Source organism: Vanessa atalanta, chromosome Z (assembly GCF_905147765.1).
Source record: "Vanessa atalanta chromosome Z, ilVanAtal1.2, whole genome shotgun sequence".
Lineage (NCBI taxonomy): Eukaryota > Metazoa > Arthropoda > Insecta > Lepidoptera > Nymphalidae > Vanessa > Vanessa atalanta.
The window spans coordinates 237,385-252,893 of NC_061902.1; the positions used below are offsets into that span (position 1 = coordinate 237,385).

Genomic DNA, 15,509 nt, shown 5'->3' on the forward strand with positions numbered 1-15,509 from the left:
AGCGACCGACGTCGCGTCGGTCCAATAACGCTATTCCACACACTGACCGCACGATGATAGCAACGCCAAATGGAGAGGAATAGACCGCAAGATGGACTCGCTGTACCGAGGTACTCTGCCCGATGAGTCTAAATTTATTTATGTGATCTCCATTTGCGTAAACATTGCCGACAACAAAACTATTAAGTACTTCAGTAAAATTTAAGTACTAAATTAACATTTTTTAAGTTATCCGCATCGTCCCATGACCTTGAACAATGTAAATCTTTCGATGTCCTGATCCTCTAAGTCACCAAATTAAGAGCAGCAATTTCTGTGTTACTGTGTGTTAGTATTATCGAAACCATCGCTAAGCTAACCGTTTGTCGTGCGTAGTGAGAATTGGAACTTGCGAGCGAATATTATGTTATATTTCAAACATGATCGAAGTATAACATTCATATCGAATTCGTTGTGATATATTCGATTGCGTTGTAGTGTAAAATAAAGTTTTATTCCACTTTCAATTATCAAAAAGGGGAATCTTAAAAATATTTTTGATAATAATACTTTTTTTTCGTGAATTTAGTAGTAGAAGTATTGTGTATTGTCGCCAGAATCAAAGTGTAAAATATTTGTGTTTCGAAATTCAGTTTCAACATTTGATCCACACATACAGATGTTAAGAAAAGCTATATATAGCTATACACGATCCTGATTGAGTTAATGATAATTAATGGTAACAAAGACAATAAAGTCTTTAATATTTCATGTACATACGTATGAATGGCGGTTACATAGTGTGCTAAGCCAAGTGATATTGTATCTTTAATATTAGAACTGAATAAAAACTTGTAGTATAGCACATTAGGAATATAATATATTTGAGTGTATTTAATAAAAGAGCAGTGACTAGCCACCCCTCGTGCGCCCATAGGCTCTACCATCGCCTGCCTAAATGTATCCTCTGTCTATTCGATCTAAAACCGCGTGCAGCTCAGCTGATGAATATCTGCTGCGCCGGGGTCGGTAGTGTAACGATTGTTAGCTTTGCAGGAAACGTGAATGGAAGCAGTTTCCAAACGCAATACCCACCTGTACTCGCGGCAGGGCTCAGCGGATGCTCAGCTCCGGCGACCTCTAACAAAAAGCATACTTTAGTAATCTTTCATAGCAAATCGCAAAGCCATTGAATTCGCAGAGCAGTCTTCGCAGCGCCGTATGCTTTTTGCTAGAGGCTGTGAGCCTGAAGTTTTAGATCATAAACAAAAACGCTAAATTAATTTGAATTCGCCGGCTCGTCGGAGGTGAAGTGCATCAAGTACACGTGTTACTGCACGAAATATATTTCGGGAGCGCCCGGCAGATAAGACAGCTGCGTGAATGTCGAACAGGAACGTGTATTGATTTTGATATTAAATTCCATATATAGAAGTATTAATTACTTATTTAAATCACGTTTGAAATTAAAGTTTATTTTGACAACAAAATATTGTTTTCGGTATATTTGATAACATTTGTAGCGATATAAGCGATACCTGTTTTGTTATTGATAGTAATCGAAGGAAACTTCAATGACAGACAAAAAGTTTATCGATTTCGACCTCTCGACATTGTCAATCATTCGGCAAAATGTCGATTAATTACATCACTCTTTATCGTTGCCGAGGTGACCAGCAACCTGGACCCACAACAATAGGTAACGTGTTTGTTGCTAAGCAGAAGATTAACCTACTACTACGCATAATTATTATTATTTGGAACAAAAATTATAATTTATAAATGCCGATCACGTTTTTTTTTATGTCTGCATTTTTCTCTATGTACACATGCTTTTTATGATATACCGCCTTTATAGATCTGTTCATTTATTACGGCGCGCCCGTCCACGCTCAATTATATCGGTTATCAGCGTGCATTATATGACTGAGTGACGCTCGTCCTACAACGTGTCTTAGCGTGCGTAAGTCGAGTGACAGTTAAGACTGCAAAAAAATATAAATTCGATTATAATTTAAACAATTTAAGGCCTTTGTGAATGAATAGATCTATGCCTGGACGCGGACCGCAATTCATTTCAATGTGATTGTTTATATATTTTTTATTGAAAATAAAACAAATATATTCAGCAGAGCGTATTTTTTTAATATTATTTCAAATTCTAATCATTGTATTGTTCTACTCCATCCATACAAACAATATGTTCACGTACTGAATAGGCGAGCGACGCAGCGTAATATGACCGATTTAGTTATCACGGTTTGTAATATTTGTGTATTTATAAGGAAGCAAATATTCTATAGGAAGGACATCCTATATTGCTTGCAAATACAGCGTTAGAATATTAGACAAATGTTACCTGGGTTATGATCAGTATATAGCAGCACTTTAGACGCGCTCTCGAGAAACCCTTTAAACTGCCCTGCTGTACTCGTATGAACAGGATCAAAATCATTCATTCGAAGCTTCCATTCGAGATTACACAGATCAGGTACACATACTCGTGCGAAGCGCTTTGTTTTGTATGTACGGGAATTTTGTATTTATGTCTCATATGAGGCTTATGAATATCTCATATGTGTAAATTGTGTCTAAATGTGATTCAGATCAATATCTCTATTTTGAACTCATCCGTAGGCTCCGCCCACATCAAACGGAAGCGTCAATTTTTTCTTACAACCACAACTTGCTTGCAATATATTTTATAATCTGGTTTAGTCGTTTTTTCAGGGACAACAGAAAAAATGATTTCTGTATAACCATCAACCAACGTATTTTATAAGTACAAATTATACTTGTAATATTTATTCTGTAAAAAGGATAGACTAATACAACAATTATATAAAATATTTAGTAAATTTTGAATGATTGTAATTCGTTTTTGATCCGTCAAATAGAGATAGTTTATGTTTAGGATTACACCCTAGACCACCATAAAAGCTAAGAATTGTGAAAAAAATCGCTTTTAATAAACACAAACGTAAAAACAGACAACAAATTCTGTAATCAGGTAAGTATAGGCCCGTTACACGCGCAGTCAGTCCGCAGTCGTTATAGGCCCACACGTTTTAATAGCTTTCATTTACTGACAATGCATTCAATAAAGATATTCCAACGGAAGGGGTTTGCGAGCGGACCTCTATGTGGATTAATAATGAAATCGACGAGCTAGGCGACAGCCCTGACTCACCATCCGTGAGATACAAGAGCGCTGTCGCGGGTACAAGAAATTCAATTTAGCCGTTCCGTGTATGATGTTATTGGTCGAATAATTGATCTTGTAACTACTTCGGGTTTATAAAGGGCTTTATAGAAAACATTGCAGACGGTTTATTGAGTGAATTTCTGATCAGATGGTCACGTTAATGGTCATTGTAGTGCGACATCAGACCGTCCCTAAGTCTCATTATTGTTACTAAAATGTCGCCGAAAGAAACTGAGCGGATACTTTTTTTGACTAGTTTTGTATAAATCCGAACTGAAGCCACGAATCTATGAACTCTTAAGACTTTATCTGTGACAGAGAGTTATCTCGATATGCGTAGCAATCATGAAGCGACACGTCGTCTAAAGCGCGGTGAAGAAATTAATTGGACATGGTGGTTTATGCGCGTGCACATTTCCGAGACCAATTCTTTAGATATACATTAGTATTTACGACGATATCGATTTACGCGGAACACATCGATTAAATCTAAGTAAGTTTTACATTCTAGTAGATTACCTGTTTTTTTTTTATTCAAAAGTAATTCCTGACGTCTTCGCCTTAAACAGGCACTTAACATGTTATACAAGATCGCTTTTTACTTTTGGAACACCAAAAGTACAGATTTTGAATATTCAGTCACTTATCGTTTTGAGTTAATTAAGGCGAGCTGAGTGGAGTGGAGTGTTGAATCTGATAATATGAACAGTAGCACAATTACAGCTATCAAACATCTTGAGGGAACGGACTTTGTCTGAGATGCCAACAATAGCGAACAATGCAACAGAACACAATCAAAGGCGATGTGAAGTTTGCAAACACGCGAAAAAACTTTCAAGTACATTTTCATAAAAAAAAAAAAACAATATTTAAAATCGAGATCTCTGGCGTAGATAAGTGTAGTATGCGCGTTTAGTTTTTTGCACAATTACATAAAGACAGTGTTGTACCTCACATTTCAAAGATATTATATTCGTGTCGTGTTTATGTATGTATGTATGTATAGTAGGTACATGTACCTATTCTGTTAACAAACGATGCATTTTCATATGATCTATACTTATCTTTACTGTTTTATAAAGCTAGAGTTTATAAATAACATATTATGAAGTCAAGATGTATTATGTCTTTATTTGTTACACTGCTCTGACACAAATGAAAACTTTGCAGACATTCGATTTTTAACTCAACACCATAATTTTAAAAGTAACTGTGGTTTCAGTCTCCACACCTACAATGCAAATGAACCGGCAAAAGAGTTTTAATTAAATAACTGTATTTAAAATAAACGAAACGATAAATTCCCAGATCAGTCATGCACAGTGAGTATACGAGTAGTCGGCGTTGAATCAATCGCGGCAACTCATAGCTGCTGCATCGGATGTGTGCTCGGTGTGTCTAGAACCGACTACAACAATAAATAAAGAAAAATATAGGCACCTACTTAATTTTTTTTTAAATAACCGACTGCATACAACCCACAAACCTGGTTTATCAGGATGAAATTCGCACAGGAATTCCTTTGGGAACGTATGTGTACACTGAGGATTTTTCAAAACTCATCTATGAAGGGGGTTTGATGGAGGATGAGAATCTAAATGAAAATCAGTATTTTTTCAGAATCGATGCTGATGAGTATTTTACAGAAGTTAATTTTTTTTTTTTCAAGAAACCACTTTGACACCATACGCGTTGCGAATCGAATGGATTATTTATTTAATTAATATATAATATAATGTCACGAAACGTATTGATGAAAGTATCGAGTCTGCACAGGCCCGATACCCGCCGAGCCGCCGGCCGCCGAGCGCCGACCACGCTCGTATTTACTCATTTAATTATCTGCTGCGCTCCCTAAATCCCTCCACATTCGAAACTTAATTTTCTTCAGCTCGATTGAGAAGTTTCTCATTAATTTTCTATCAAGCGGCAAAGGCGACAGCCGGACAACACAAATACAAAGTAATCAAAATTGTATAATGAAACGTCGGAACGAATTGATTGCCTCTCGTGGTCTAATCGTGGTGTCTATGGCCTTACGCACCGTATTTATGGCCCGTCACAACCGGGGGCTCGGGGGCTCGGGGGCTCGTTCACATCGTACATTGCGCAAGATACCGTAGAACACTGTCAAAATATTTTCATAGTTTCTTATATGCTATATAAAATATATCAAGTATGCTATTTAAAACTGTACAAGTTACGAGGGTTTTAGAACTGAGTAGATTATTTTTACATTTCAATATGAAAATATGCTACAAATAAGTTCTTTTTAATAAATTTTATGCCAAATTGGTAAAAAAGAACACAGTATTGCACATTATGTGAATGTAACATTACGTCGAGACAATCAAATACTTGAAGCAATGCTACTTTTATGAAGTAATGACACTGACTTCCTTGATCACTCGTAGAAAATCGCGTAACGAGACATTAACAGCAACGAAATGAGCTGAAATTTTCAAAGATTTATCATTCAGTTGCAGCTTGCCTGCTCACATCATGCTTGTTGTTTATTTTGGAGTCCACATATGGTTACTTATTTCTTTCTACGTGAACTTAGTGGAAGCAAATACAGAAACTTTTTAATAGTTTAGTGTCCGCTTTGATGAGATATACTAGCCTTATGCTGTGTCCCTGGCGGATTCCTAACTAAAGTTCGTGTGATGTCCGACAACAAAGAGTACACAAAGTAAGAGGACTTCGTTTCACATGTTGCTCATATAGTGCGATCGACGAGTGAATTTCAATTTTCATTATTTAGATGAGGAAGGCAGTGCTCATTTTTGTCGGACTAGTTGACTTCGCGTAACTTAAATTGCTCCTGAACATAATTTCGCCGACTCTTACACGTAGTCGAGTCGCCGACGTGCAGGCGTCTAATGTCGGCAAATTATTATAATCTCCATTTAAAATTTTAATGTAGGTAAGTAGTTGTGAGCGAGTTACCAAAGTGTCGAGGCAAAGCGGCTAAATAAGGCTTCTAACGTAACTTCCGCGGCCGAGCGTTTGATGGAATTACGTTTGAATAAAATAACAACAAAGCCAACGGACGCAGGACGTTTGCTGTTTCACTAAAACATTTCACTGCATCTTTCGTTTCTCGAGGAATGGACGTACATTTTTTAGAAAAAATAAACCTTCAGGAATTATAACTGAAGTTCAAATGTTTTCGACTTCCATAACTTCAATTCATATATGGTATTAAATAAAGCAATGAAGGCTGAAAAAAAATAGGCTGTAAACCTAGACCTTAAGACCGTGTTTTCAATGTTCTTCTAACGATTTTTATTGTTCATATTGCATTGTATGACATAAGTTTCCACGGGGAGAATATAATAATGATTTGTATGTAGCTATGAAGTGGGTGATAACGAAGACACATCGCGGTGTAGAAAATACAGGTGCACTTGTCCTCTATATCTACAACTCGACCATCATTGCGTTAATGTTTTCATACAGTCACTCTTTTTATCTGTCTGTCTGTTACTCGTTCACGGCTAAAAGTGATTTTCTTTATATGGGACTGAATGCTTAAAGGTACATTGAAACTAACTTAAAAATAAAACTTTTATTAATAATACTGGTGTCGGCGACGTCAGTCACTTAATAAGTATATAGTTTTTTAAATATTTGTTTGTTAGTCGAGGTGACTTACCCAGAGGAGAGAACGCTTTAATTCAACAGATGATTGCGGAATGAAAACGGAGTACGCAGAGTTTTCACGAGTTTAAATAGTAATAATGTGACGCTAGAAATTCTATCATTGTTGCACCACCCTGCGGTGAAACAGCGTTCGCTCAGCTTTGGGACATTTGGCCTCACACAATAACAATATTATTTTAAAAATATGTAGGCAAAGCCTTTGCAGTTCAGCAGTTAGGGACAACTTAAAACGCGAAAGGAGTAAATGTGTTCCAAATAGACTAGATAGTTTTATAAACAATAGGAACGCCATTTAAAGTAGTGGCAAGGCATAATATTTATTAAGATTATCTCCTCCGTGCAACAATAGCAATGACATCACTTTGTTGATAAACAGCCGCATTGTGATCTCTAATAGGTCTCAAAAGAAACACAGCGCCGATGGTGAGTGCAGGACAACAGTCTTATCCGTCTACTATAAAGTCATACTTGGTCAGGGCCGGATTTAGGGGAATGCAACCGGGGCAACTGCCCAGGGACCTCCACGTAAGAGAGGACCCCACGGCAAAGATTCCGTCGAGTTAACAATTATCTCGATATAGTCAAACTATAATAATGTAACAAATACCTGTTTTAAACCGATACAAGTAAATTAATTACAGCTTACAGATTGAAATTAAAATATTATAATTCATAATGTAATTATTAGGGTTTCCCCGACTCTGTTGGTCAAGGGCCTCCACACCTCTGTGGCCCCAAGGCCTCTGGACCTTTAAATCCGACTCTGTGTTTGCTAATGAATTGCCTATTACCAAGTACTGCAACCATCAAACAGATTACTAAGCCGAGTGCATTCAGTGGGACCGCAGTCGCATACTTATTTTGGTTTAGTAGTTTGGTCTAAATAGCCAAGTTTCGGCTTCAGTGTCGACGGCTGTCTCTCAACTTAATCTTATTCGATATTACATGACTTTTACCAGTTTCTTATGACCACAGCGTCTGTTAATTAATTAATTAAATTGTTTTACTGAATTTCATTTGAGAAAAAAGTCCTTCAAATAAGAATATATTTATTTAGAGTTTTGGATCAATTTATTTGTATTTTAAATAACGATCGTGGGTTAACCCATCTCATTGAATTATCACGTTTTACCGGTGATAATCGTTGAGATAAAAATAATATATCACGTACTTTGTATTAAGAATTTCCTGTACGTCGGACGTACTTGTACTTAAATAATAAATCACTTCGTCAGGAAAAAATTGAAGAAAAGTACCGATTTGTGAATAATTTACACAATCTGAGAGCTTTAACATGATTCCGTTCTCACATTTGACGCAAAACATTTAGAATTGTGCCCAAGTCGTCGATTAAAAAATTAAACACTTTTAAAGAACATTTCGCACCGAACGCGGCGCGACGTCTCGAGGGTGTGAAATTAAGTATAAGATGAAATTTGCAGATTCACGTAAGCGCCAATAACGCGGAGTTGTGTGAACAACGCCAATAGTTTCGCGGGAAACAACAGCTCCTCGGGATTCCGAATTACTGGCTGTATGTTTGTTCTCACTCATAGTTTGACTAACAGTTTTTGAAACTTATTCTGTTAATAATAATAGAATAAGTTAAATAATTGCTTACCACGATTACCACCGCGCAGATATTGACACTCCTCGAAATATTAAGAATTTCTTAAATGTCAAATGCGCCAACAATTTTGGGAACTAAGATCTTACGTTCCTTGTGCCTGTAGTTACACTGGCCTACTCATCCTTCAAACTGGAACACGATACTATAAGGATTGCTGTTTGACGGCAGAATATGCTATAAGTGGGGTATCTAACGAGATGGGCTCGCACAAAGTCAAGAAATTCGTTTTATCATACGATTAGGAATATGTGAATATTATTTTAAACAAAAAATCGTACATTAATATCTTAAAGACTAGCAATTACGCCGTAATTATTTCCCTTTTCCTGGTTTTCCGTTCAATTTCAAACATCACTTTTAAAAATGTCGAGACATTTTTAAAAGTGTTTTTAAATTTTGTATAATTCTCGGAGTGTTCTTTTTATTTGTACCGGTCACGTGACTGTCAACGCTTTTCGCCGACTTGGACGAACTAAAGAGAAATAAACGCAACAAACTTTACTTCATCTGATTAATGAATAGATCATTTTTTTTAACCGGAATGCAAAGAGAAACCCGTTATAAGTTTTTCGTATGCATTTATGTTATGATTTATAGTATGGGAAGTTATCTTAACAATGGTTAATAACAATAGACGCCTAATTAGTGGAAGAACGTCGTTATTATAATGTTCAAATATTTATGTAAATCATTATTTACGCGGTGATACTCGCTTAGTTGTCTGTCTTTTTTTCGTATTAAAGAATTTTGTTTATTCTATTATGTAGGTACGTTTTATTAATCAGCAACTACTAATTTCCGTATAATCAATAAATTTACCTTTTTTAATCAAACGAAGGCGAAATAAATGAAAAAGCAGGCATTTAAAAAAAAACTTAATTAAAAATAAACCGAATAAATAACAAAAATGATAATGATAGAAACTGGTATTGCACTCGGCTTAGAATGTTATACTGTAACACGAGATACTCTAATCATTTTTAACATAACTTTTAAATGTTTCAATTAAATTTTATTGATTGTTTTTAATTGTTGATAAAACCAACGCCTATTGGTGTATTGCATTAAAATATTATATGAGCGTTAAATTACTGCAAGATTCAATGAACAAATGCGTCCCGAATTGAATTATCAGAAATGCAATTCCCAGCGCTAAACGCCCAGTAGCAAACGCACACAACCCATTTTAAAAGTGTAATTAAACAATGATGATCATATTCCCAGAATAACTTAACTAATAAATTATGATTACCGAGAACTGCACAGGAACAGTTGTGCACCTCTGTGAATCTGTTCAATTTAGGTTAATTGTTCTAGAACATAGGTTTACAACTTCACAATAAGTAGGCCAAATAATATTTATAATACTCGTATGTAGTCTAATCATTGTAACGCGTTATCGACGCTCATTACCTACCGAGCGATCGCCGCCGGAATTGAACTCCGCTTACAGATAACAGTAAATATCGCTTGCGAAACTGTGGCGTGGAACAGTAATATAATTTCGTGGGAAGAACACTTACCTCGAGTCGAACTTGTGGCCATCGTCGAGAGTGCCGGTGTAGTGCATCGTGAGCATGTCACCATGTTTAGATTTGACAGTGCAGCCTTCAGGTACGCTGACTACGTCGACCTTAAGTTCGGTGACCTCGGGCCCGGCAAACGTGGCTCCGGCTAGTGCCAGCACCACAAGAACGCAGCGTAATGTCATGGCGAAGTTACGAAAAGTTATGGAATGAACAGAATACGCGTACGCTCCGCACGACCGCTGGCAAACAACTGAAGTGAGTGCGTTCCGCTAACTTGGAATTTGTATAAAGTTTACTGCTTCGCCGTTGCACTGCCCGGCAGTACTGTGTTCTTCTCGATGGCGCTTTTAGGCATATATTAGAGCGAGATAATTATATTTTTATCAGTTTGTCGAGTTGTAGGTGACGCGGCGCCTCTTCGCGTTCGCCACGCACGCGACTGATGACGTGATCTCCTCGTTCGCGCGGCAAATGCGACGTGTTCCACTTTTACCCAAAACTTGGTTCAATTAATAAACATTTGATAACTTATATATAAGAAAGTATCACTATAGGAACAATTAAGAAAATAATCATCAGAAATATTGTTAAAGGCAATCTTATCCCAAATTCGTAGATAAAATACTCTTAACATACATACACAGGTAGAAAATATTCTTTGACTTGAAACAGTTTTGGTTCCACAATAAGGATAAAATATTTATGAAGGAGAATGTTTAAATTATATTCATCGATTACACGATTTAAAAACAACTTTATAAAGTAAGTATTACAATACTTATAACGAAAACATTCATGCAACGACTATAGTTATTACACGAATATAAAATGTTTCCACATTATAAAATGTAAGGATAACGAAGTGAAGTATAAAGTTAACAACACTCAGGTCGGCAGTGACACGAGTAAGCAAATACTATACATTTATTAACTTCATAAAGCTTTGATGCATTCGTTTCGTCGTTCGCTATCCTAAGAAAAACACTCAAATTAAAGTATTTTTTTTTATCGGCATCTACGGCGAGTGGCGACAATCGCGACGAATCTGCGCTCGTTATATTGGACATAATCTGCGAGTAGGTCAAAGTTTAGAACAACACATAACCCATAGGTAACATTCCGTTCTTGTGTGAGTGCGTTAAAAATCAAATATCTAAGATGCCGTTCTCCTCGTATAGAGTCGGTCAATCGTCAGTATGGAGGTACCATCATCAATTTTCTAAAAACATTTAATTTTCCAACAGCCGAAGGTTTTAGTTTTAGCTCAACTTACATTTGGGTTCTTGCAAAGAAATTCTATAAATATACAATAGAGCAAATGTCCCTAGAGGGCGTATTTCTACATGTTTGGTTAGTTGAGACAGCGAACGGGTTCGATCCGGTTTGAACTTGAGTATGTGTTGTTTCGCGCTTTTTAAGGAAGTTTTAGACTTCACTATTAAAATGTGGTGCCCTTGAAATGCCAAGGTTTGAGTGCCAGTAGTCGAAAAAGATAAAGTTGAATATAACGCGTAAACTTACACGTTGTATTTGTAAAATAATATGAAACTATATTGTACATTTGGAGCATTATTTATAAAAATGCACGATAAGAATACATTTTTACTAACGATTATATCGCTTGTGTTTCATTTGGTACAGGCCGTAATAAATGTCAGAGGCTCGTAAGTATTCGTACAGGCATCACTCGACTGGCGTTAAAGAATTATGTAAATAATCATTTCAATTAAATTAAGGTCCACGTGTAATAATATTAAAATGTTGTTGCCATGAACGATGAGATAATTTTGTCATTATAAATGGTCACCAAGAAGATTCAACAGTCCGTCGTTATATTATTATTGATCAATAATTAAAAATTGCGTAGTTATATCTCCGAATGAGCGGTAGTCAGCGAGCATACAAACGAACAGGAACCTCCACAAAGTAAATATAAAGCGATTGATTTTTAACAAACAAATCCTCTATATGTTTTATCAATATCGAAGGTAATTTGCAAGAAATTCTATAATTTAATTAAAGTTGCTATTTCTCGTGTATGGCGACCATAGCGCTGCAAGAGTCGCTCCCGCTTTGTAGAAATCCAAAAGTTTAAATTAGAAAGTACCTGTACAGCGAAAGTGCTGCTTAAGATTTTTGTTAACTAAAATGTAAGAATTAATACTTCATGGCAAACAATTCGTTGAGGTTGCGAGCCGCGGAAGAGGCACTTATGGGGCCGAATTATAACTTTGGCTGTCATTAAACATTTCGAGTGAGTCGAATACTAAGTTAACTTTCTACTTATTCGTTTGCTTCCAGCGCGTGTCGTGCCGCGTGCGTGTATTCGGCGTTGGTGTAAGTGTTATCTGCAACAGACTCCTGTTATGGAGAAGCGAATAACGTCAGTGGATTTTAATTTGCCACTAATCATAGACAGCTATCATAGACCAGGAGTCACCAGCTACCTACTTTTTTACTTTATGTGAATATACGACAATATTACTTTTTTAAAACTAATGTTTTTTTGAAGTTCACACTTTGATAGCATTTCCATAAGAATAATAAAAAACATGTACCTGTTTTAACTTTAATACAAAACACAAACAATTTATTTATTTATTTTAAATTTTATTAATGATATAGGTAGGCGGGCTAGCAAATGGGCCATCTGATGGCAAGTGATCACCACCGCCCATAGACAATGGCGCTGTAAAAAATATTAACCATTCCTTACATCGCCAATGCGCCACTAACCACTAACTAAGATGTTATATCTCTTGCGTCTGTAGTTACACTCGCTCACTCACTCTTTAAGCCAGAACACAACAATACTGAGAACTGCCGTTTGGCGGTAGAATATCTTTTGAGTGGGTGGCACGTACCCATACGGGCTTGTACAAAGCCCTATCACAAAGTAAGTAATTATTATAATTGAATGTTTGATATATAATTTAATGAAAATGTTTCGCTCCAAATCGATGAAATTTAACTTTAATTAGTAAATATTTTAGTGGCCGATTGATGTTTAGTCTGTTTCTTTACCTTACGACGGACAATATGTTCGGAACTATATGTAAACAAATTATACTACATTTTGGGAATTTAAAATTATAGTGTATCCAAAAAATAAACATAATTTATAAAAAAATTGAATCGAGTCACATGATTCACCGTTTCCATCACACGCACCCCTATATATTTTTTTATTAATATGGACGCCTATGGATCGATGTCATCCCCTGGGGCTCGATATGGAAAATACATGACGGTACAACTGATTGTTTTCCCTTTAAACACCAACAACAATGTTGACAACGATTAGAACCTTAGCTAGACGCAGGCTAAGCGATCACCACCTGATGGCCTAAAGGTTCGGAGCCAGCCTACTTTCTAATTGTTTTATAGTGATGTCGTTACGTCGCGTACAACGACGATTAGAATAGACAATAATTGAAATGAAAACAGGCCTTAATAGTCATTTAAATGATTTATAAAAGTCTATGGGAGTTTCAGTCATAAAATTTGGGGCCATAAGGACGTGACACACTTGACGGATCGTTTACACGACACGGGGCCGCTCCGTGCGCTACAATAATGCGAAAAGTTAATTACAAACTTTTGTTAGCTTATTATTTAAAAAAGAGAAGCCTTAACTCTGATGCATTTTGAAAACTTTTTAGATTTTGTCTGATGTATTTTTAACTGTAGACTGTAATAAAATCAACTTTGTTAATTTAGCACGTTTGATTCGACGATTCCACAAAACACGATACTGTGAATAAAATCAAAGTTGAATTCATCATTTTCGTGGTTTATCTCGAAAATAATTGTAACATGGTGATTTTGAGGTTTGAGTTGGATTAATGGACGTTTACAAAAGCGTAGTACGCTTAATGTTTATTTATAACACGCTTCTATTGTTTAATACGCTTTAGATTGTCCTGTATGTTAGTGCCTTTGTTAAAATCATCGACGAGTTCATTCTCGGTGATGATAGTTCTTTGTCTCATAATCTCATGATCGCATAATACGAGAAAACGAAGTGGTCCAGTGATGTGAACTACTTTCTTTTGCGTTGCAGCCGCAAGTCCTGTATTTTCCCTAGCAGGAGGAGAATCGGACCCTGTTAACGAGAAAGTAACTCTCAAAATATTATTAACATAAGAAATAGTTAGACTTTTAGATGCAGTATTTAGCCTTTATATATAAACTTATACTGAAATTTCGACGTCTTAAACATTCGGAATATGAACAAGTGAAACTATGAAACACGTCTTTCATTACAACTTCGCGAAGTTACAAAGTTACACGCTCACGTTCAATTCATACTTCCTAACATTTTTTGAGCATTATAATATCATTGCTATCTTTATTTCTATGTCAGTTGAAATATGTGGGAAATATTCTTAAGCCGATCGTTCGACAATACATCGAACTATGACAGGACACAGTTCAGCTAACCAAACATATTCAGGTACTATTTCTAATATTATTATAATGTCTATACCTATTTTGTAGGAACAACTTGAGCAAGCCCCTTGAATCAGTCTACAGAGTGAAATGATGTACGAAATATAATGATCGTCATCATTTATCCAAACGGTATTCCGTACTCCGCAGCCCTATATTCGTGGATGGCGCAGTGTTGGAGCCGTATGAATAAAGGGAATGGTTTTTTTTTTACTATCCGGGCATATGCCAGTACAGTCAGCGAGAATGAGCTGCACTAGTCGCCCTCGCCGGCCCGCAAGATGCCTCTTCACGCTTCCACGCGAAAGCATCCAGATTATAAGAGGAGTTCCCACATTAAAAAAAAACCCGCTGAATTTCTTTCGCCGGTTCTTCTCAGTTCAGGGTGTTTCCTTTTCCGAACCAGTAGTGTTTAATTTGACTATCAATAAGTAAATAGAATACTTCTATATTGAATAAAGGAATTTGAGTTTGAGTTTGACGTCCATGTTTTGATACGAGGACTCTATTTTAATCAGCTGGAACCTCTTAATAAAACACAAGGTACAAAGAACAAAAAAATTAAGTATGACTTATTTGTAAAATTTTTACCGATACGAAAACAGGTAACTGGCGTTTCAGTTACAGTTCGCCGTAATGGTTGATGACGTCTGCACTCCTTAGGCTCGCAGAGTGACGTCATACCTCTACATGTATACCTTATATGTATAATTACATTTCGTTACTGATTCTATCTGGTTGGACCATTCAAACTATCAGCTTGCAAACAATTAATTTTGATAATAACATTTAAAATTCAATCAATTTCGCTCACCGAGCAGACTCGCACGACCGCTGTTTTAGACACACAAAACATTAAATTCATCTGCTTTTCATGTTCTATAATAAAAGCGAAAATTAAATAACCGACGAGTATCACATTTTCGTGTGTCGGAGGCAGACGTTGAGTGACAGTGGCGGGTGCTACAACTATTTTGATTGTAGAAATATTCAATTCAAAAGACTCAAACAAAAGGTTCAATGGTAGTGTTTTAGTGCTACTAAATCC

The 15,509-nt window shown here is 36.3% G+C and overlaps 1 protein-coding gene across 1 annotated transcript in view; it reads right to left on the reverse strand.

Moving 5' to 3' along the window:
- LOC125076032 (FK506-binding protein 2) overlaps positions 1-10,271 on the reverse strand; it is a 32,349-nt gene extending 22,078 nt beyond the window's left edge. The window contains exon 1 of the mRNA XM_047687967.1: positions 10,004-10,271. Within this exon, the coding sequence (XP_047543923.1) occupies positions 10,004-10,191 (188 nt within the window). The 5' untranslated portion in view covers positions 10,192-10,271. The remainder of the gene's footprint in view (positions 1-10,003) is intronic.
- Positions 10,272-15,509: the final 5,238 nt, after the last annotated feature.